This window comes from Diadema antillarum, unplaced genomic scaffold, assembly GCF_040938485.1.
Source record: "Diadema antillarum isolate AM-2024a unplaced genomic scaffold, OU_Dant_1.0 scf00000064, whole genome shotgun sequence".
Taxonomy (NCBI): Eukaryota; Metazoa; Echinodermata; class Echinoidea; order Diadematoida; family Diadematidae; genus Diadema; species Diadema antillarum.
Window position 1 is genome coordinate 2,268,883 of NW_027270953.1, and position 24,072 is coordinate 2,292,954.

Consider the following 24,072-nt stretch of genomic DNA (forward strand, 5'->3'; position numbering starts at 1 on the left):
GTGTAACAGTTCCATACGTCAGGACAATGATGTCTAATTGATTTAAGTGCTAACAGAGATCTAGGATTATTGAGATGAAAGTCGGATTGAATTGAATTGAATTGAACTGCATTTAATTTATTTTTTTTTATAGATTGCGAGATGCGGATAATCGTCTTTCTCTTTAGGTTACTCACCTGCAGTGTGCTGATGAACTTTATGATTATCACTTGTTGATATGTACGTATACAGTTATCCAAGTTTCGCGATGACAACAGTAAATAAATGTGTCCAATTCATTTGTTTTTCATGTTTAATTGGGTGCTTTCAGTTCGAAACACAATATTGTTTGACGGAAGCATATAGGTTATTTCGCAAAATAATAATCCGAACACTTACACTATATATACTCAATATTATTTCTGGCAATGTTGGGGGTCAGGCATATACCATGGAAGGAGAGAGATATAGATAATGATTAAACCGCAATTCCACTATGTATGGTCAGTTCACTTAAATGATAGAGTAAAAACCCCTTATAGAAGTTTTATGAAATCAGACATAAAAAATCAGAAACTATTTTCTTCTTAACAACTTCAAACGTTTGCACGAAATGTATGAAATCGATAACTATTATGTATGCAAACTAGGGAGGTGATGACGCCATCACACTCATCATAAATTGTATTTTCGAAAATATCTATTTTTTGTAACTATAAAAAATTACATTGAATATGATCATAAAATACCCTGTAGTTAACATACTTAGAGATCTGATTTTAACCCCCCCCCCCCAAAAAAAAAGTCTGTCGTGCCTCAAACAAGACTTCCATCTACCATAGATTCCCATAGAATGTGAAGGTGCTTTAAGGTAGATTAAAAAGATGTTTAGCATTTGCTATACGAAAGACAAATTTGATATGCCGGCCTAAATGTCTAAAATCGAGCATCTCTAGAATTTGCATTTAGCTGTCACATGCATGGGCTCATCCTAAGACATACAAAGTAATGTCTTGAATCATCGTTATATCACTTTAGGGTTAACAGACATCACCATGCTAAACGGGATGGATAACCCAGACAAAGCATTAATGATATAATGCTACATCATGTTGTACTACTAGCTGCCACGTTTCTGTGGCTTGATAGATAATTAAATTTTAACATAACTCGAAACCAAAGGGATTTGTGTGTGTGTGTGTGTGTGTGTGTGTGTGTGTGTGTGTGTGTGTGTGTGTGTGCGTGTGCGTGTTTGTATGTGTGTATCTGATGATTGAATGTGCATCGGATCACCACAACTTTAAGAACATGGGCAGCATGTCATGAAACCAGTGTGTATAAAGACCGTGGATCAACGTTCACAAACGAGGAGATTATATTACCCTAATCTCCAATTCTGTGGTTGAAAAATGAGCTTGATTTGTGTGAGCTTCGATCGCCGCCATGCAACGAATACCCAGCAAGCAGTTGATTGTAAGTGTTTCTTTGCCCGGTCAGTTCGATGATTCCTCCACCATATCCTATACGAGTATGACGTCATCACAACCACGGGGGAGGTCGATAACCTTGGAGAGACTCATCTTGTCTACATTGGTTTAAATCTCTGGGAGGCACTTGAAGAAGTGGGAAATAGAAACATTGTCGTGATTGTGACGTGGATTTCAGATTTCAGTCACACACACATTGCATCACAAAGAGCGTATCAATTTTGAAGCCGAAAGTAAAAAAAAAAAAGGAAAGTAATTTTGACGGTGCACACCAATCATAGCGCAATATGAAAACATTTGAATTACTATCATTATCGCTTTTTCAAGTTTGAAGTTGTGTAAGATGATGTAGATTTTGATTGACCGTCATTATTTAGATTCAATGTGTAAAGACTTATCATAATAAAATATGGTATTAAGAATTTCTATTCAAATTATGTATCAAAACAATTACCGTCAAATGAAATTTATATCATCACATCTTACACAGCTTCCGACTAGAAAATTATGCATCGTATAATTTTCTAACACTTTCATCGTATTGGCAATGAAGGAAAACGTCCATTAAATGCCTCCTATGAACAAACACATCAAATCCTATGAAGAGAAGCATAATCCAAGTTTATAGACGTACACGTCATTGATCATAAGTCTTGGAATTGCAGGATGTTATATCACAAATTCCTTTTTCCTTTTGTATCCAACTTTATTGCAAAATATACAGGCCTAATCTTGTTTCACTTTTTCGATATTAACAAGGCTTGGATGTCTACGTGATTGGTATCTCCGTGGCTTTTAATATCAATTCAACAAGGGAGAGTTATACCCAGCTGCATAGACTTTCACCGGAAATTAGTTGATTTAGTGAATAAACGCACAAGACAAAGAGACAACATTATTAAAAAACAATTAAACAAATCGCAAAATGTAACTCTTGTATACCACTTTGTTAAAATTCGCTCATAATTATCACCCAAAAGAGAAGCTTTTTTTTCTTATCTTTTGAAATCAAGGCCATCCCATTAACTTATCATCCCATTAGCAGCGTTTCCTCATTGCATGTTTTTATTAGTTTTGGAGTTCCGAGAATAGGAAGAGAACGCGATGAGTATTTTGTGGAACTAGAACAAAAATAAACCAGCGAGGGGTTATAGTTTAGAGGCGTGGATCATGACTCCACCGATATTTCTGTGGAAGAGTGTAATATGTATTTTTTTTTCGTATTTCCTCCTATAATAGTAATATAAGCTGTCAAACATATTTTTTATGTATTGACCAATCCCGACCAAAATTTTGATATTGTTTATACACATAGTCTATGTAGGCTTGGTGCTCAGACCTCACAAGGGTGCGAGGCAAGTGCGTGCATTTATTAGACCTTAAAGGAGACCAAAACCCAAAGAGCACTATGGGTTGAGTGAAAACAGCAACATTAGTAGAATACATCAGTGAAAGTTTGAGAAAAAATCGGACAATCAATGCAAAGTTATGAAATTTTAAAGTTTTTGTGCTGTAATGACTGGATAAGGTGACTACCAGAGTTTATGACGTCATGTGTGGACAACAATAAAGAAAATAAAAGAAGAATTAAAAAAAAATTCATGAAAATTACACATTCCATCAAGTTGTTACTAACATAATGTTAAGGGTAGTTATCATTACCCCTGCTCTCTGAAAGAGGTTAGTCAAGGGCTCTGCATGTTGTCATTAACTATATAAAAGTGAAAGTATGTTGAATTTTCGTTATATTTTCTTTATATTATTGTCCACACAATGATGTCAAAAACTGAAGTAGTCTCATTATCCAGTCTTTACTACACCAAAACTTTAAAGATTAATAACTTTTGCATCGATTGTCTAGTTTTCCTCAAACTTTTCCTGATGTGTTCTAATAAGATGTCTGCTTTCACTCAATCCACATTGTTCTTTGGGCTTTGGTTTCCTTTAATTGAGCCGCCTATACTGCTCTATCTCTCTGTATATAATCGTATATGTTGCACAAAAGGAATAAATCAAACAACTTAATACACAAAAATTACAGCATACGTAAAAATACAACAATAAAGACATGCAAATAATTTAAGAGAACAGCCTTTGAATAAGCAGATATGAGAGATAGAAGAAAGACAGATAGGCCTAGAGCATGGGCAGGGAGGAGAGATGTATCGGTCGGGGAGGGGGGAGGGGGGTTACAGCGTGAGTAAGAGAGTGTGAAAGTGAGCGGCAGTAAATAACTCGTCGACAATCTAATATTAATAGCACATTTACTTTTCACAACTGAATGACAAGCTGGATTTCAACCTTTGATTGGTTTCACACTGAGAAATGTTATTTATGACACAGAATTATGAATAGATGTATCAATTGAAAATAAACAGAAAAATACTCAATGAATGCACTGAATGTATACGAAAAAGTAATGCATATTTGAACGAAATGAGTAAATGAATACCATAAATGAATTAACATTTGAAATTAAAATGGATTCAAATGCAGATGAAAAGTATAAAGAAATCAGCATTTTGCTTAACCTCCTTATGGAAACGACAAGAGTCAGAACTAATCGATGATTGTATCAGTAACAGAATGATAGATAATTATGGAAAATAAAAATGAAATGAAGTAAAAATGGAAGAGTCAATCAATAGTTGTCAAGCTTTTAATCCTGTATTTTCTATTGACTGCCAACTGGATCGCAAATTAATATCATATATAACATCATCATAGGCGTTTGAAAATATCTGATCCGGTGAAGATGAAGTGAGTGTGTGGAGCCATTTTGTTCCCGTCTCGTCAAATGAATGCAGCAAGGAAGAACAATAAAGGAGGTACCACCTCACTTATAAAGAGATGGCAGTTTCGGTTGAGACCTAACTTAAGCTTTCTAACATTTTTTGGGGTTTTTTTTTTTTTGGTTTTTTTTTGTGTGTGATAATGAGAAACTGTTTATGAAATATGAAAGAGCATGTAATTCTATGAGGAATTCAACGTCAATTTGATGAAAATTGGTTTTGAAATGGCTGAGATATCAAAAAAAAAAAAAAGAGCGATCCTATAAAAGGTGGGACCCAGCTTTTATTATGATCTCTCTGTTTTACTTTGCTTTTGGGTGCCTCAGCCATACCACGGGCCGATTTTCATCAAATAAACTTTGAATTCTTCCTATAAGATGGTATCCTCTGTTCTATTTCATAAGTGGTTTCCTGGTATCTCGAAAAAAAAAGTTTAAAGTCAAATTCTCATCTCCACCAATACTGAATTATCCCTTTAATGTATAACCGCGCATTCTTATGGAAGAGCTACTGATTGTGTCGTCATCCACTCTGCTCCCAAACTCGCAATCGAACTCTGATTAGAGTGGTGAAGGATATTCCTCTTTCCTATCCCACATAAAAGATTTGAGATAGAAGAACATTATATAAACTGACCTGGTCATGGCGAGCACATAAGGCATGCACCGTCGGTCATCAACGTGAAGTCTTGTATATACATCTTTAACCCATCGGAATATTGGCAGGCTTCAACAATATGAGACCCTTGATACTCAATAATCTGTTGAAATCAATCAATAAACTATTAAGCGTCAGGTGCATAAACAACGTGTTATTTCACAATGACGTGTTATTCAATATCGAGAACCAAGCCAATCACACCTATAGAAGATAATGGTTATATGCACACTTTTACAACAGAAACAAATAAATTCATGATTTATCACACATAAGTAAGAGATATACCATGTATGTCAAAACGCATTAAATGTTTCCACATCAAAGTTTTATAATATATGCCGCTTAAACAAAGAGCAAAAAAACAAAACAAAACATAGTACAACATTTACAACTCAACATTCTTACGTTGAAGCCCGGCTCTCCTAAAGAAAAAAAGGAAGAAGAAAAAGAAAAAGAAACAACATCCCTTTCCGTCTCCCCCCCCCCCCCAAAAAAAAAAAATGTGATGCAACGATCCTTGAAACAATATTCACAAAGTTCCCGAACTTCGAGAGAGTATACTAGTACAATACTGCGACTAAATGAAAACATTATTAAATGATGATGATGATGATGATGATGACTGATCAGTATCCTCACTGTTATTGTCATTATTGCTACATGTATTATCATTTTTGATTTCTTCATGTTCTCCTCTCCCCCTCCCCCCCCCCCCCCCTCCCCCGGATCTCCCGCCATAATTCCACATATCATTGTATTATAATCCTATACAGGGGCGGATCCAGGAATCCCAAGGGAGGGGGGCACGCGCCCCATTTTTTTCTTTTGTTTTAACAAAAAAGAAAAGAAAAGAAAAGGGGTGGGGGGTGGCGCCCAGTGCTCCCCCGCCTGGATCCGCCACAGCTCCTATAGGTCTTCGTCATAGTAATAGTTTACTATTCTACTTGATGAACATGCGGGGCCCAACACTCAGACCAGAATGAAACAATATATGAATTTCTCTACCACTTTCACGAGACCGTTTCAACAAGATGTTACTCTTGACGTACACTCGCGTACACTCGCGCAGCAACTGTGTTCCTATGACTGTGTCAAAGAACATGAATGGGCAGCGCTGAATTCCTGCATACTAGTACTCTACTGTGTATCCTGTTCGATATACCAAGGAGTATACTACTCCTTAAATATACCATCAACCGTCATTGTCAAAAAGGCAAGGAGAGAGAGAGAGAAAATGTGCGTAGTAATCTATAGTGGGCACATCCTCATCACAACATGACGGAATATGCTGTGACGTTGGTCAGTGCAATACATCAAAAATCTTTCATATCCACTGACCATGAGTCAAAATTTACGGAGGGGTGGGGGAAAAAGAAAGGTAAAATGTTCTCCCCTATACACAGCACAGCCATGACAGCGGTCGATTTTCTGATCTCTCACATTTTACTATCACAGCCCTAGAAAGTGTCTTTCTTCATTAGTCTTTATGCCATTCTTTTACACAAGGATGAACAGGCTTCCCAGCGCCGTGACTGAATATTTTTGAGAAACCGACTGGGAAAAGAACTAGCGCCACATGATCATTTCTCGCCATTTTGGTTGAGTGTGTGTACAAGTAATGGTAGAAAACTGTTGGCTTGGCATGTTATGAACGGAGGCGAAGCGGACTTCCGACACATTGAGCCGTTTTTATCGGATCCTACAATGTTAAGGATGTCGTCTTCAGTATGGAGGAATTAAGGAACAGTATATGGGATACTTGCTGGATTTTGAAAGCCTCTGTGGTAAGATGAAATCGAAAAATACTATTTGAGCGGAGTTAGAGACTAGACTCTCGTTGGCTTCAGTGCACTTCTTACCGAGCCTCGCTTAGCAAGGCGTTATTGTGGGTACCTGCTCATAGCAGGCTGTATGCATTGCATTGCTAACTACGTCGTGCATGCATTCTGTGTGGTAGGCGTATTGTGAAGAGTGCATTAGGCCTTGTATAGCGCAATGGCGAATCCTGAAGGAGGCGGTGTGAATAGAACTAGGGGTTCTATAGACGACGGCAATGCCGTTGTGAATTCTGGATCTGCAGCTAACTTACAGGATCCAGACCCTGCATCAGATACTGAGCAACATGGTGGTGTGGATATATCAGGCCAGAAATTGGGTGGTAAGAAGAAGGCCTGCTTTCAGATCACGCAGGTGCTTCCAGTTAGCAAGGCTGCCAATAATGATGGCAACATGGATGACCCCGACAGTAATGATGAACAAGATGAGAGTCATGCAGATGATTTCTCATCGTCAGAACGTATTGACTCGTTTAACATGTCCAAGTGTAGTATACCAGATCTCGACCATTCGTTAGATGATAGTAGCTTTGATCCCGTAGTAGCCCCGTCATCAATGCCAGCCCCATCAGGAAGTGCTGAAGAACAAACAAACAATGTAACAAGCAATGCTACTCAGGCCAATGGCAATGGTCCCCATCGGTTTAAAGTGGTCAGAGTCGCGTCAGAACCTATTCGCAAGGGCCGATGGATATGCAGAGACTTCCCCAGCGAGTCGTCTAACGTTAAGACCACGAACCAAACAACTCCCGACAGCTTACGGAACCAAGACCCTAGTAAAGAAACCCTACATTCTGGAAACTCAAGTGCTGCAAGTTCTGTTCACTATGTCCATGGCCAAGACAATAACTCGGACAACCCTCTTACTGTGGTAGACGAGGGTGGGAAACCCTCCGACCTGGGTAGAAAAACGAGCAGTACAAGTACGAAAGACTCTGAAAACAGAATCAATCCAAAAGCGATACAGGAGGACCAAAAAGATGATAAGCTCAGACTAGTTGAACAATTGAAAGATGAGCTAGATCTTCAAGAGCACACGTCAGAGTCTACCGAAGGGGATGAAGGGTAAGGATTCAAAATTTATGTATTGTTGTGTGTGTGTTTGTGTTGATTAATAGACTTAAAACTCAATGATTTTTCTTGTTCATTTATGTGATAGTTCAGAAGGAGAGATGCACTTTAAGAAGCCAATGTTTATTTTTAAAAAAAGAAGGTTTAGCCCAAGTTCTTCGCTTAAACCTTACTAAATATTTGAAATTGATTTGGGATTGTGATGTGCAGTGCAGACTACAGCTGGCTGTAGGAGTGAAACAAATTCAAAAGACCACATTTATGGTGCAGTATGTAATAATGGTTTGGTCTAGGATGCTGTATTACTTTTATACACTCTACCTGATCTACACAGTTCATGCATGCACCAAGATGGTTTAAAAGTGATTCAAAATGTGCTCTTTGAAACAAATCTTTACTTTCTATGCGTCAGACTTATCAGATTTATCTACAGAACAGCCGGAAATACAAGCATGTCGCATTAAAAAAAGAATGAAATTGAAATTGTGCGAGAATATTGTACAGTACATGTGCACATTGCCCACAGCACATGTCCATAACCCAAGGTCTCTTTGTTTTGCATCCAGGGTTCTACAGCTCAAGAAATTCTGTTGTGTTCTCTTTAATAGCCATTTTTAAGCTGCAGACCATGAACATACACTTACATCTTTGGCCACATATTAATGAATGTACATTTCTAATGCTCTTACGTGTATAATTATATTGGACATGGTGCTTTGAATGGCACACATTTTTGTGGATGTTGAGCAAATATGTTAGCATAGCATTGCTACGTGTACATGCCAAATCACCTCCTTGTTTCAGTGAACTTTGAGAGTGTTTGAATCAGAATTCAACATCTACATTGTATGCAGCATTTACTGTAAAAGTGGTTTCTTTCGCGTACAGAAACTTTCGCGGTTTCCGTCGGTGCCGACTTTTTCACGCGTGTTTAAATTCGCGGTCGGTAATGATAGCATTGTATAAGCGACGAGTTCAAAACATTTTCGCTTGATGTTAAATTCGCGGTTCAACCTCAAAGCGCGAAAAGCGCAAAATTAAAACCACCGCGAAAGAAACCACTTTTACAGTAGTCTGTTTTCAATTTAAAATTCAGTTTGTTCCAGGTTGAGATTACATTTCTGTATCCTTCATTCCCCAGTGACAAATATGATTTGATAAATGTTGTTTATATGTTTGAGTTCATGTTTTCCCAGAATCATGTGTTCCATAATGTTCTAAATGATGTCATGATGATTGATAGGCCACTATTGATTTCTCATTACTCTTATGAAAGAGGAAATATGGAAAAATATCCTTTATACTACTACTGTTTTTCTACAGAAGATCTCATGGTGTTTTGATTTTAGCGTCAGGTTATGGTGACATTCAACAGAAACCTACAAACCCGTTGCCATGTACATTGCAGGGGCAATGGCTTCAGTTTTGATGCTTCTGATGACTTTCTTGAGAACCACAACTTCTGATTTTTCCGTTCACATCATGTCTGCTGGTTGCTTGTAGCCTAGTATTCATAACTTGTCAGAGCTTGTGGTGGCTCAGCATCAATTATAATGCAGCATACATGTACTTTTGAAAAAAAAAATATTTTGCTTCTGTTGCAGTACCTATTCATTTTCTAATGTACATGTATGCAGAAAAACATTATACGCCTGTACAGGGTACATGTGTGTGTTTTGCTCATAGTACTAATTGTTGGTATTAGAATATTATTATCGTCATCTTCATCATCATCACCATCATTACAATTATTATTGCACTGAAATGATACAGTACTTTTTGAGACTAATTGTATGAAGGGCAAGGTTCATTTTCAACTTAGCCAGTGTTTCCAAGTCAACTTTTATTACATGCACAGAAGTCATCACTTCTGAAGTTCATTTTGTTAAAGCCAAGGAAATTTTGCCAAACTTTCACAGTGCTGTCTTGTCTGAAAGCTGCCTTGTCGACGGACCAGATCAGTGAATATCTGAGGAAAAAGTGGACAGTCATTAAGTTTTATAACTGTTCCTACACCAGTGCCTTGTATCTTTAAAAACCTTAAATAATACCATGTATGTGTTGGCTGTGGAAAAACAGTGTTGTTTGCCACATGGCTATGGTCTTGCTGTCTCTGACCTATAATCCCCAAAAGACGTGTATGCTTGCTTTCATTTATACATTGTGCAGTCATGATTTGTCTCACAACTGGCCAAACTATTTCAATCGTAGTTCCTGTTGCCGTTGTTGTTGTTGTTGTGTAATCCCACTTCTTGAGTGGATGAGCTGAAAGATATCATGACATAGGTCTGGGATAAGGGACCACTTGATTTTTTTCCCCCTCTTCCAGTGTGCAGTAGGGATTTCCACGACTTATGTTTTAATCTGTGATATGGTGTCACAACATTACAGTGCCGGTGATTTCACTGTTTACGATGTTGGAATTCAGTAACATTTTAAGCTGATGTTGATGGCATAGTTTTTCCTCATAACTCAATTGTTAGGACTAGCAAAGAAATTCAACAATTCTTTTTTTCTTCCTGTGTGTGTGTGTGCGTGTTAAGAGAGAATTGATACAATAAAATCTACAGTAACACCGCAGGAACTAAAAGCATTACCGCATGACTTATACAAAAATTGTACATAAGTGAGTCAAATTTTCATAATAAGCTGGAGCGTTGCTGTACAATAGTCAAGAACTATGAAAATATACTATAATAATGATTATCATATGATATGAAACTTTTTTCAATGTTTTTAATTCTTTTGTTTTTTTGTAAGAGTATCAATATTTTGTGTGACGGAGTAGTATCGTTCAGCAGTTATGTATCCTAACAGAGGATAGAGTCAGTAATATTTGTTCCTTTCAAGAGGTCTGTAGAAAAGGGGGGAAAAAACGAAAGCAGTCTATCATTGATATTCTAAGTGTTCAAGGAAAAAAAAAATGATGTCACCTTCCTTCCTCGATCTGAAGATGTGCTGTTTGGACATTCATTGGTAGAAAAGCAACCATAGTAATGCCTTAGTTGGCATTGTCTGAATCCATATCATGTGTTGTACAGCCTGTCTATTGTAACTTGATACACACTGTAGGTGTAACTGTAGCATGATATTGAAACCTCTTCAGTTGGACTTTATAACAGTTAAACATATAAAAAGTTGATCCTTAAATGCATGCCTACAAGTGTACAGTAGATACAGTGGATAGTGTATTAAAAACAATACCCATTGTAACGATGAAAGTGCCAGGCCCGAGACAGAAAAGTGAGCAGGATACTTAACCCAACAATACTTTCCTTTTTAAACCCATTGTGTCAGTAAGGAAATTTACCTGATAACTGCACTGTCTAAAGGGGAAGTATAGAAGGTCACGTTATTCATTGCACTTCATTCAGAATTTCATTTGAACTTTTGAATGTTTCTGTCCGACAGCCACAGGCATCTGTGCCCGTTACATCCAGACTTGTGTGATGAAGAATTCACCCTCAGAAGAAGAAGAAGAAGAAGAAGAAAAGAATATGCTAGGATACAGTAACGTAATGAGAATGCGTAGAGGAAAGGTTACGTGTGGAACGAACAATTATCAAGCAATTTTTTCACCAAGGGAACTTATTAAGAAAAAGATCTAGGTTTTGCGCAGTACATGTAGGCATGTTTGAATAATCCTCTCAATCGTGTGACTACTACATACAATTGTAGGGTCTATATATCACTAGTGTAATTTTCCCTCTATTTTTAGGGCCTGAACCAGTAGTTTTCTTGAAAGACATTATTTCAAATATGAACGATGCTTTATGTCTTCAAGGATATTATGATTCTGCTATTCGTCTTCAAGTATTTTATGTATTATGATTTTGCTGTTCGTACTCACCCTGCAGAGCATAGGAAAGAGGAGGTGATATATTCACATGATTCAAAGGAGAATCATACTTTAGTCATTGTGCAGGCAGAACCATCAACGATTCCTTTTCAGGCATCGTTTTGGTCACATGACCAAGATGGCTATTTTAATGTCAAGGTCCCACTGGATGCATGTTTAGTAACATATTGGCATTCAAAAAGGTCGTAAATGTCCAAATGCATATAATGCGTAGCTCGGTTGCTCATTTCTTTTCTTTCTTTTTCTTCATTTGTCTGCTCCTCGGGTTTCATTATTTCCACGCAAAAAAGTTGTGTGTGTTTTTGTCCTGTTTTCATGGAAGGGAAATTCTCCTTTTTATTTTTTGTTTCAATCAGACTCAAGGATGCAGTCTGCAGGCTTTTGAATGATTTGTCATTATCTATGTGCATCAGACATCAAAAACTACTGTGTGAGAGAGGGGTGACAGTGTTTGTATTTGATATTCCTAGGACTCTCGAGTTAAATGTGTATCCTGTCTCTCATCTGGTAAACATGCAACATTTCACAGATGAAAAAATGTTAAATGTTTTATTGTGCAAACTAGCATGAATTGAAATATGAACATGCTGCAATTGTTCTTAGAGTGCACATGTGTACATCCGCGTACACCCACATGCACACACAATCATTGACAGGACAATGCAGCAAATAAAGCAGAAAACAGAATAAATGACACAAAAATCTACATTATATGCTTCTGCAGTACCCCTGTCATGCTGAGTACTACAGTAAGGTTTTGTTAGCAGTTTGTGTCAAGGCTTGGACCTGGCTTGGCTCAGGCTTTGTGGATAAAATCAAAGTGACACATTAAAGTCGTACAATACTGTAAAAACATGATATTTTTGCAACATGAAATTTTCACTAATTGGAGCGACAGTCTTTGACTTGCCACTGGCATTCAATGCATAGCGTAGAAGAACTTTTGCATGCATTTCAATTTCACAAATCTTAGCTCTCACAAAATTTGTATGCTGCTTATATGGCACTGTGGCCTTATTGTTGATGAATGTGGTACATGGATTAAAAGTAAAACCATCTTTGTTCTGAAGAGTATTAATCCCTTTTCCCTTTGTAGACATTTCAGTAGATGATAAATATGGCTGACTGAGCCATATTTCAGTGTAATTCTTGTACAGGCTGGCCATGATATCAATATGTCAGTGTACATCTTTTTGATATCTTGATTTTTTTTTCATGGTAGTTAGTTTTAAAACCTTGAAAAGTTTGTCTCTTAAATATACCCCATTTGACCATTCTATTCCAACCCCACTTTCATTCAATAAAAAAAAAGGAAAGATGTAAGCACCATAGGAACACATTGTGTCTTGCATGTGGTGGATATGCACGTCTGCAAAAACCCAGAGTACACACTGCATTGTTTGGTCATTGAAAGAGCCATGAATTAGGACTTTGACACCCCCAGATTTGTATCGATCCCTCTCGTAGCTCGCATTCCTGTCCAGTGTCTCATCAACCGCAGCAGAATTGTACAGCATTTGGTGCTCTGTGGACAGAGAGAGGGATACCCTAGATTTGCTGGAGAAGTCTTGTAACGCAGTTTCACTTCGTTGATGTTCAATAACTTGCAATGTACTGTCATTGTATAGCACGATGGAAAGGGCACATGGCCAGAATACATTGTACACTGTAGTGTACACAGTTTGTGTGCAGAAAATATATATCGTAGGGTTAGGGTTAAGAAACTGTGATGTAGTTTTTCGTATCTTTTTTTTTTTTTTTTTTAACGTGAATGGCTGCAAACCACTGGCTTTTACTGACTAGCAATACATTGTAAGTTGGTAACATCCTTAAAACATAAAATGACTTGGAATGTTATCCTTGAGGTGCCCAGTTTCAGTCCATTTGTTATCAAAAGAAACACTGGACTATTTTGGGGTAGTTGCCTGTGTACATAGACATTATTTTAGCTGAAATGCATAATTACCGTACAATGTACAATGTACACTCTAAGTGTCTTTCAAAATGTGATACTCAAATTTCAAAAGTATGAATGCTACTGGCTCGTGTTTACAATGTATGTTTCTTAAAGTAGCACTCCTGAGGGCAGGGTTTGTATTTTTGCAAGGTGTTCAAACAGCAGTTGTTACTGTAGTAACATGATGTTTACACACCAAGTGTATGTATTAAGTTTTTGCAATTCTGTTTAATAAATTTAATGCATGAAGATTTGTACAATCAAATAAGTTTACTGTGGAAATACTAGTACAAATATTATAGATAGCAGTGAAAGTATGAGCATTAAAAACAAATAAAAATTGTTCGACCTATCCTCGTGAGGTCAGTGAAACAGTTGCCCCCAGCATTTTTTTTTAAAACTAAATGTATTGGTAGCCTTTTGTTCAAACCCTTCAAAAGACATGCTAATAGAAAGAATGAGTAATGGTCAGAGTGAATGCAGAAATTTTCCCAAAGTCCACTTCAGCATATCATGTGAACGTCACGGATGCAGTGATGACCACACTGGTATAGCCTGTAGTGGGTAGGGGATGCCACATTCATGGCTGTGATTTTTAAAATTTGTTTAATTGCTCTCGAAATGACTTCTCAATTCAGTGGTGCTGGTATTGTCCATATGTTTCTGTGTTGAATCAAGAGCTGTATGGGAGCTCTTTTATGGGTGTTCAATGGTTGAGTTGCACACTGACAGGGCAGTAATATCCATCTGGATGGACATTACCGGTGGGACCAAAGGTGCTCCCAAAAGGCTGTTGACCACATCTGGAGTCGTCCATGGGTGAATGCACTGCTGCTTGCAATCGAATGTACATGTACAGTATGCTTCCTTGGTCCAGACTTCGACAGTATGTGGTCATTTTTGTAAGATGACCCTGTCCAGGACTGCTCAGTGACCACTATCTAATACAATGTAAACATATGTTGCATGACCAGATTCTTGTGGTATCGAAACACAACTTAGTTATGATATCTTATATTCTCTAAACCATTCAGGGAGTAGGTGTCTCAGTGAAGTTAGAGGGACATGTCCTGCGTGATAAACTCTTGCTCTGAAAGTTAATACACATACATAGTATATAATGTACATGTACTAATGATGATGATGATAATAGTTCATTATTGTAATCGTAATGATAGGATAAAAAAAATATACTAGTAATAATCTTATTGATAATCACGGTGTTTACTAGTTATTGTTTAATATTGCTGTCATAATTATTGATACACATGGTGGTATCAATATCATAACCTTTACTTTTATTATGCTGTTGATTTATAGTTTACATTATTTGTTTTTCCTCCACGCTGGTACTTCTGGTAGTAATGTTAAGAACTACATTATAAATCTCGACTATTTCAAGTGCTACGATTACTTTTTGCGCTGCAACTCGCCAATAGAACTGCTCTCAGTCATTGCAGAAGATAGCTTGTGAATCGCTCGTTTTGTCTTTCTCTCTCGCGTTTTCATTCTTTTTCCTTTTAAAGAGGGGAAGGGTATTTATTCATCACGTAGATTTGACATCTGTTTGATCGTTCATTGCCACCGGATGTGGTGGGTGCTATTACCTACAGATCGGAACCGTTGTTTCCTGCCAGTCGGGTTTGTTGTTATATATGTTGTACTTCAGGGATGTTGAGGGCAAAAGATGTCGGGAATAAAGGGAGGATGTGCAAGTGGTAGGCCAAACTTTTATGGTAACATTGTTTTCCCTTCTTTTGAGGAAGTAATTGTAGGTACAATTGTAACAGTAAAGCGTGAAATCGGAGAGGGGAGAGGGTAATTTAAAACGGCTACAGGAGTGACCATGGTCCCTAGTGCAGTGCATGGTGTAAACAGTTATTTGTCCTCCTCACTGACTTTCTTCAAGAGGGCTACGTACATTGTATCTCTCTGGTTATTTTTTCCCCCTTTCTTTCTGCTGGTATGGTATACGTCACATCCTACATTCACCTCACAGACTTTGGTTAGAGAACACAACATGACCTTTTGACCTCTTCAGACAGGAAGTCTGTTGGAGGAAGAACATGTAAAAATAGCGATTTGACAGCGAGACTGTAATGATAATGGTGGAACTGTGCTATGGAAGGGGGAGAAAGGGGGAAAAAATGTATGTGATGTAGATTTGCAGACTTCGGCATTGAATGACTTGAGAATGTGCACGTAAATTTTAAAAAAGATGTGATTTTTTTTCTATTTTTATGTACAGTACGTATGTATTAAGCAGGTGGCATTCTTTGTAATGGTTTAGAGAAGTGTCATAAAGTACCGGGTATTAAAAAAATTTGGAAAGAGTGCCAAAAGCAATAGGATAACTGTAATTAAAGATGAATTTGTTATGATAACATTTTTATTTTGAAGCCAAAGGTGAATATTCCGGTAGTTTTTAGATAGATAGCAAGTTTTCTCAGTGCTGAATGAATTATATAAGCAGGAAACATTAAAAAAAATACAACAAAACTGAGACTGTCTACATGAACGTATTTTAACTCTGTGAGTGTGGGATGTATTGCAAGCCACATGTAGGCCTGTCTGTGTGTACGTATTGTAGCAGGAATTTCTTATAGACTTCAAAGTTTGACATGTACTGTAAAACCAGAAATTTTTATCACGAGGGCCAAGCTATGCACATGAAAGTTCTTGTTTACACTATGTATTGAATGTCAGTAGCAAATAGGAAAAATTTCATACCGCGAAAAAGGCAGTCGGCTCCAATTCACAAAAAATTTCATGCTGCGAATATACAGTTGTATCTTGTTTTACAGCATTCATTAGGACTGTTTCCGGTGCAACTGTAATGCATACTTAGTTAAATTTACGTTATTTTGGGGTTTTTCTGACATTTATGTAAACGAAAGAAGTCAGAGGTATGTTCCATTTTAAATTTCTGCAGACAGTTCTCGAAAATAAGTTGACAATGACATACGTCTTTTCTGTGTGTACTGTAGGCTTTAAATGGAGATATGCTTATAAATACAGTTTATCCCTGTATGTGTGGTAATGACTCTTGAGTGACTTGGGGAGACTGAAACTTTGTCTTTCCTTTGTGGTTTACAGAATACAATTACCAGATTTCCTTGTAATTGCAAAGTTCTAAAATTATCCATCAAAGGGTTGTCTGTGTCTGGAGCTAATTGCAGCCTGTTTGTCAGTCAGATGAACATTACTACATACTGTACGAGCTGAAATTTTCGCGGTGGTTTTATTTTCGCGAATTTCGCGAATCGCTTTTGAACGGCGAAAATAACAACACGCGAAAATAAGAACGCACGAATAAGTAAGTTCAGTTAGACCCTCGCAACCGCGAAATTAACAACACGCCAAAATGTCCTCCAAGTACTGTAGCAATTCGCGAAAATATACATGCGAAAATTACAGCTCGTACAGTAGTAGGTAAATGACTTCCCTACCACCCACACCGTAGAAAAATAGAGCAAGATTATTGCCATTAGAGGTTGTATGAATCCGACTTCAGAGCAGAGTAACTTATTGCAGCCATAACTGGGAGGGGGGGGGGGGGCGTCTAAAGAAGAACAAAAGCACTTTCAATGGGTTATGCAATGAGCCAGGTGTGTTGCTATGTCAGTGCATAGATTATCTTTTGTTAGGCATACTTGAAGCCCCCAGTTAGAAATTATCATAAAAACCAGTACCCAAACTGAATTGGTCTATAACAATTGAGCCCAAAATAACCCATACTGCTGTTAATGTGTTATATGTACACATATGCTTGCATGTGTAATAGAAGTGTTTTTCCCCAATATTTTGGAAAGTTTTAGAGCGGTTCTTAGTATGCTGTTTGTATGATCCGAACAGACAAGATCACTCCATGCATAAAATGTGTACTTGTTAGGCTACAAATTGTAATTTGTGGGTGTAGCATGAATTGGCTCATACTCATTCAAAAACAATGGCAACTATAGCCAAAAACTGCAATTCTATCTGGAAGCCAGTTGTTTAAAGGGGCATTCCAGGTGATTTTCATGATTTCACATCATGTAGTACATAACTCAACAGCTCCATGTATAAATTTGTGGAATTCATTGTGGTACTTGAGCAGAGAAACAATACTTTGAAAAACCTTAAACAAATTACACTGAACAAGGATGATGACATAGATGCTCACATATTTCAGAAATGTAGCAGGGTAATTCCATTACAATACCGCTTGCTTGCGAGTTCACCTGTGTATAAGCTATGCATGCCTTCTTCTTTTGTTTTGCTTCATTGAGCCCCAACTCAAGTGCATTCTCATGGTGACCCTGCCATGTCATCATCCCTGCTCATTGCAGTTTGTTATAAATCTCGAAAATATTCTTATTCTTCATCCCAATTATCATAAATTCTGAAACTCTGTCCTTCGCACACATTGTATAACTAATTTATAGTTGTTCAAATGTAAAAATCTGAAAATCATGCGGAGGTCTCCTTTAACAATATAAACCACAAGACAAGGGATCAATTTTACTTTCATTTCTCCGTCTTCATTGGAGAGGTGATGTTTAGACGACAAAGCAGCTCTAAAGAAGATATGGAAGTATCAGGAAATTCAAGTGCTTGCTGCAGAGCACTCTCAGGCAAATTTCTGTGTTGTTTTATCAATGAAAATGAAAGTACAGTACGCGCAATAGAAAACGCCCGACGAAAGTGCGTCCAAATTTCGTCCCAACGCTTTTTTCGTTGTTGATTTCGTCGGGGACGTTTTCAACGCTTTTTGCGTCCAGACTTCATGGACGGATTTTGGACGAATTCAACGAATTCAACGAAATCCCCGAACGCTTTTCCGAAGCTGTGGACGCTTTCAACGCTTTCGACGCTTTCAACCCTTTCAACGCTTTCAACCCTCTGTACACATCACACACACAGCTACACTGTATACAAAGTTAGCTCGAATCGCGAATCGCTAGGCTCTCCCTTCGTCGAAGTTGTCTAGGTTTCCCGTCCATTTCTCTCATTTTCTCTCTTTTGCTTTCGTATCATTGTATCCCTTTCTTTTCAGAGTACAATCATACTTCTGAGAGTTTAGTTTTCTCATTTTTATTAAGTGATTACCTTGTTTGCAACAATTTGGGGTGAGTTTTTGTTCGAGTGTTTGTTGAGTTTTTCGATTGAACGATTTGTCGATTATCTTCGTGTGTGCGAGGACATCGTACCCACTCGTTTGTTTCCGTGTAAGTATTTTTACCGTAAAGTGTCTTCATCGTTCGTCTTCACGCATCGGGTTTTCACCTAGTTTTCCTCATCGTAGTTTTCCACATCCATTTTTTTTTTCCCGGTGCAAGATACTCTGTGTATTTTCTGCTACGGTAAAATGCCATCGTCGATAGTTTTTGTGTATTCATCGTAGTTTTCCACCTCCATTTCATTTTTGTGTGCCAGATGTGTAGCTAGGTCTGCGATGTCTGAATCGTTTACAGGTTTGTTTTGAGAGGGATTTTGAGGGTTTCGCGGTGGATGAGATTGACTGGAATGATAGTGATAATAATAATGATTCTACTATCTAGTGGTGTTGATATACGAGCTCTTTTGATGATGCAATTTATTTCGTGTGACCGACCATCATGACGTTGGGGATGACGAGTACGAAACGAGTAGCCTACACATGTACAATGTAGGCCTGTAAGACGAGAGTGACACTGACGACATGGCCTGGCCCTGGGGGCGGTTTTAGTGTTGGCTCGCTCGATCATGGACTGGAGTGGTCTAGAGACCTGCATTTTATTTTTTCATTTAATTGTATCCTTTTGCCTTTTTCACTCTGGTTTACTGCTACCAAAATTTATGTCTCTGAAGAAACTCAACCAGAAGTTAGACAATATGTTTGCACATCAAGCCCAAGTCTGTCAATTGCGATGTTCCTACTCCTTTTTAACTCGAAATCCCATTTTCTTTGCTCATTTTTCCACTGATAAATTATTTAGAACTGTACTGCATTTCTGATGAATTGCTTTTGTGTTATATCAAGAGCCTGCTGAGTAGGTGTTTCATTCTATCCTTTCAATTATCTTTCTATCACTTTCTTCTTTGACCCTGGATGGAAAAGAAAAACCCTATCTTGCCATGTAAAGACAGAACACATACCATCATGAAATATCATGACATTACTAAAGTAATAAAAGAAATAGGAAAGCGATGAAAATTCTTGTTTGTAAAATCATAAATCAAAGGTGATTTCATATCAACCAGCTCTTTGAAACGTATTTAATTTGCCTATTGATACTTGCTTTGCAAGTACACTGTATACGTTTTCTCTCCCATGGACTTTGTGTCCCCCTTTTTTTATGTGCTTTAATGATTATTATTAGGTGATCCGAGTATCCTCTCGGATCACCTTCTGTTTTTGTACGGATTCTTTCTTCTTCTTCTTTTTCTTCTTATTTCTCCCCAAAAGTTGTGTATCGATTAGCTCAGAAAGTCCTCTTCCTATCAATTTCAAACTTAAACCATATATGTATCGTCTCCCAAAGACGGCAATCGAACTAAAATCAAAGTGATCAGTCGACCGTGACGTCACTATGACGTCATTATATGAAAACACATTCTCAATCATATCTCATTAATGGAATGGAATTTTTCAATGAAATTTACGTCACATATATTTCAAGTCAAGCGCATTCTACTCATATTATCAAAATTTAAATCTATTATTAAAAAGTGCGCGTACGCGCGCGTTGAAATATTTGTATGCTCAAATCGAGCTCAAATTTTTTTTGCACACGTTTCAGACCATTTGGAGCATTTTTTGAAAAATTGAAAAAATTGGACGGACGCGTACGCGCGCGCGCATATACGCACGCACAGCTCATATGCAATAGAAATTTCCCGTTTTTTCACTTTGATCCGATACCTGAAAGATCAAGGAATATTTCTACCAAGTTTCAAGTCAATCGGACTCAATATGACGTCATACGGGCCCGTCAAAGTTGAAATTCCGCGCGCGCGTCAATGGCGATATACAGTGCAACAATGCCAAAAAACTACCAATTTTAAATCCAATTTTACTCGTCAGGATGGACGGTGACCCCCCATTTTCTTTACATATTCTGAAAGCTGATGAGTTGTACATGTTATTTCATGGGGTGGCAATGCTGAAAAAATGATTAAAAGGTATCAAATTTCTTAATAAAGTAAAAAAAGTAAATTTTCAAAATGACGTCATCAAATTTCAAGTTCATTCAAGCATATCTCACTTATTCTTTAGTTGATTTTCGTTGAAATTTCAATATGTTGTAGCTTATTAAATGGTCTTTCAGATATATAATAACAACAATTTGATTAGATGACGGCATCACCTCGTAAAAAGGGATTAAATGTAACATTGTTAAATTTGACCAGTTTACGTGTTATCTCTATGGGAGTGCAGTTTTTCTGGAAATGAAAACTGACATGACTATCTTTATCGAGCACTAGCTCACTTATGCTTCGGTGAATTTCTCCCATATTTTAGTATGTTGTAGCTGAGACTTTGGGCTATCGTAAGTGTGCCCTTCGTTTTTTCATACGGAGTCGGCATCATGCCCAAAAACTTGGTTGAAATTAAAGCTTATCTTCCATGTATTTTCATATTCCTTTCTTTCTGCAACTTTCTTTGCAATAACTCAAGAAAAACAAGCTCTATCAGCCCAATATTTTGCACATGTTTAGTTTATGTCACGTACATTATTTCATAAAATAACAACTACTTGATCGGGCACCTTCTTGGGTATGTAAATTAGGGTCAAAGGTCAAAAATGTTTCATCCTGTATCTTGGTGAATACATGTCTCATCTTTCCCATATTTTGCACACGTAAAGACCATGTTACAAGGATCATTTCACAAAATAACCACTTTTTGCTCAGACGCCATCTTGTCTGTGCAAAGTAGGGTCAAAGGTCATATGTACTTCTTTCTTTATCTTCATTATGACGTGTTATCTCTATGGGAGGGAATTTTTCTAGATGTGAAAATTGACATGATTGTCTTTATCAACGACTAGCTCAATTACCCTTCGGTGAATTTCTTCCAGATTTTAGTATGTTGTAGCCAATGTAATACTCTTTAAGTTTGGTTCAATCAAAGTTTTAATCGGATGATGTCTTCACCTCGTGAAAATAGATATAATGTAACCTTGTCAAATTTAACCAGTTTACGTGTTATCTCTATGGGAGGGAATTTTTCTGGAAATGAAAATTGACATGACGGTCTTTATTGAGCACTAGTTCACTTACTCTTCGGTGAATTTCTCCCAGATTTTAATATGTTGTAGCTGAGACTTTGGGCTATCGTTAATATTTCTACAATTTTTCATAAGATGCCGAGATCACATCAAAAAACTTGGTTGAAATCAAACTTATCTTCGATGTATTGAGATATTTCTTTCTTTCTGCAACTTTCTTTGCAATAAGTCAAGAAAATCAGCCCCTATCACGCCCATATTTTGCACATGTTTAGTTCATGTCACGTACATTATTTCATAAAATAACAACTACTTGATCAGACACCATCTTGGGTATGTAAATTAGGGTCAAAGGTCATAAATGTTTCAACCTGTATCTTGGTGAATACATGTCCTATCTTTCCCATATTTTCCACACGCAAAGACCATGTTACAAGAATCATTTCACAAAATAACCACTTTTTGCTCAGATGCCATCTTGGCTGTGCAAAGTTGGGTCAATGGTCAAATATACTTCATTCTGTATCTTCGTTATAGTGTATACCGAATTTGGTACCAAAGATGGCAGACCTGACTCTCTTTTCTAATTGGGAATCCAAACATTACACGGCCAATGTCTCTAAACACAGATGAAACCTATATGGTCATGCCTATTGCGATCAGGACTCGAATCATCGATTAAAACAAATCGGATCACCTAATTTGTCAGTCTTGACAAATTCCAAGTCTAGTTCTAGTTTGTTTTGTCAATATCATCATTATTGCTGTATCATTATTACCATACTTTGATATGGTTAATTGCATTTGTTGATTGACTCTCACTTTCATTTCGTTGCCTCCTCTTGGTACTTGTGCAGATCCTTTCTAGGGCTTGCTGTTTGCTCACCCCCCCCCCCCCCTTTGCTGTTGCTATTTCACTCTTTACCTTTCTTTATCTCTGTTGTTCCTTATCTTGTTTGATGTTGCCTCCATATTCATCCTTTTCCTTCAATGGTTGCCCCCTGGCCCTCACGACTATTACTAACCTTCCCCTGCCTTTTGTCTGTCCATCCTCCTGCTCTAATCCCCCTCCCTTTACCTGTTGGGCTCCTTGCCCATGACATCCTACCCTCTCCTTTTGTTTTCTTCGTTTCGTGTCCCTTGCCTGTTCCTGACTGTTCTTGTTGTGTGAAGTCGCTTTACATGTATGTGGTTGCTTTTTCTGCCTATTTGCCATTTTGCTTCTGATGAAGATTCTGCTATGATCGAAAGCTTAGGTCCCTTTTGACTCTATCCTAAAAACATTCATGTACACTCCCAAAACTTGCTGGGCTGTAGTAATGGAAACTTCATTATCTAGCATGGGAGGGGGAATGCTTTCATTTTCTCAAGAGAGCATTTGTGTGAGAGAATGCAAAACTTGATTGAGTGTTGCCAAGTTGTTTTCAAGCTTCTTCATTTTATTTGATCTTAAGCATAATCACTTTTGTAAGTACATGTACAGTTTTACGATTTCTTCTCCCCTGACTGTAATCGGAAAGTTCGCCATACCGATGATCGCTAATGTGTTTGGATGTGCCGATATGGGAAACACGTGGTTCAAAGGAATGCACCATGTGCTACTGCAAGTTTAAAGGACAAGTCCACCTTCATATACATAAGGATTGAGAGAATGCAGCAATATTAGTAGAACACATCAGTGAAAATTTGAGGAAAATTGGACAATCCGTTCAAAAGTTACGAATATTTTAAGTATCTGCGCAGTCACTGCTGGAAGAGAAGACTACTACAGTGTATGATGTCACATGCGTACAACTATATAAGGAAAATGAAAAGAGAATTTCACGAAACTTTACTTCTTGAATAAAGTGCACAGTTCTTTGACTTGCTACTGACGTATGTTAAGGGTAATATTATTCCCCCTGCCTTCTGAAAGAGAGAAATCAAGCGTTCTTTTGTTATGGGAGAAAATGGAAATATGTTGAATTTTCTTTATTCTTTCTTTATATCGTTGTACTCATGTGACATCACAAGCTATAGTAGTCTTTTCATCCAGCCGTGACTGGGCAGAAACTTCAAAAATTCATAACTTTTTAACGGATTGTCCGATTTTGCTCGAACTCTCACTGATGTGTTCTACTAATATTGTTGCATTCACTAAACCCACATGTCTATGAAGGTGAACTTGTCCTTTAATGGATAGAATGCGCCATAGGCTTAGTTACGGTAAACAGTTTACGTTCGATGCGAATGATTAT

At 37.6% G+C, this 24,072-nt stretch overlaps 1 protein-coding gene across 1 annotated transcript in view; it reads left to right on the forward strand.

Moving 5' to 3' along the window:
• Positions 1 to 6,540: 6,540 nt before the first annotated feature.
• LOC139716370 (uncharacterized) overlaps positions 6,541 to 24,072 on the forward strand; it is a gene marked incomplete at its 3' end in the record, with an annotated part of 93,374 nt that continues 75,842 nt past the window's right edge. The window contains exon 1 of the mRNA XM_071627916.1: positions 6,541 to 7,818. Within this exon, the coding sequence (XP_071484017.1) occupies positions 6,914 to 7,818 (905 nt within the window). The remainder of the gene's footprint in view (positions 7,819 to 24,072) is intronic.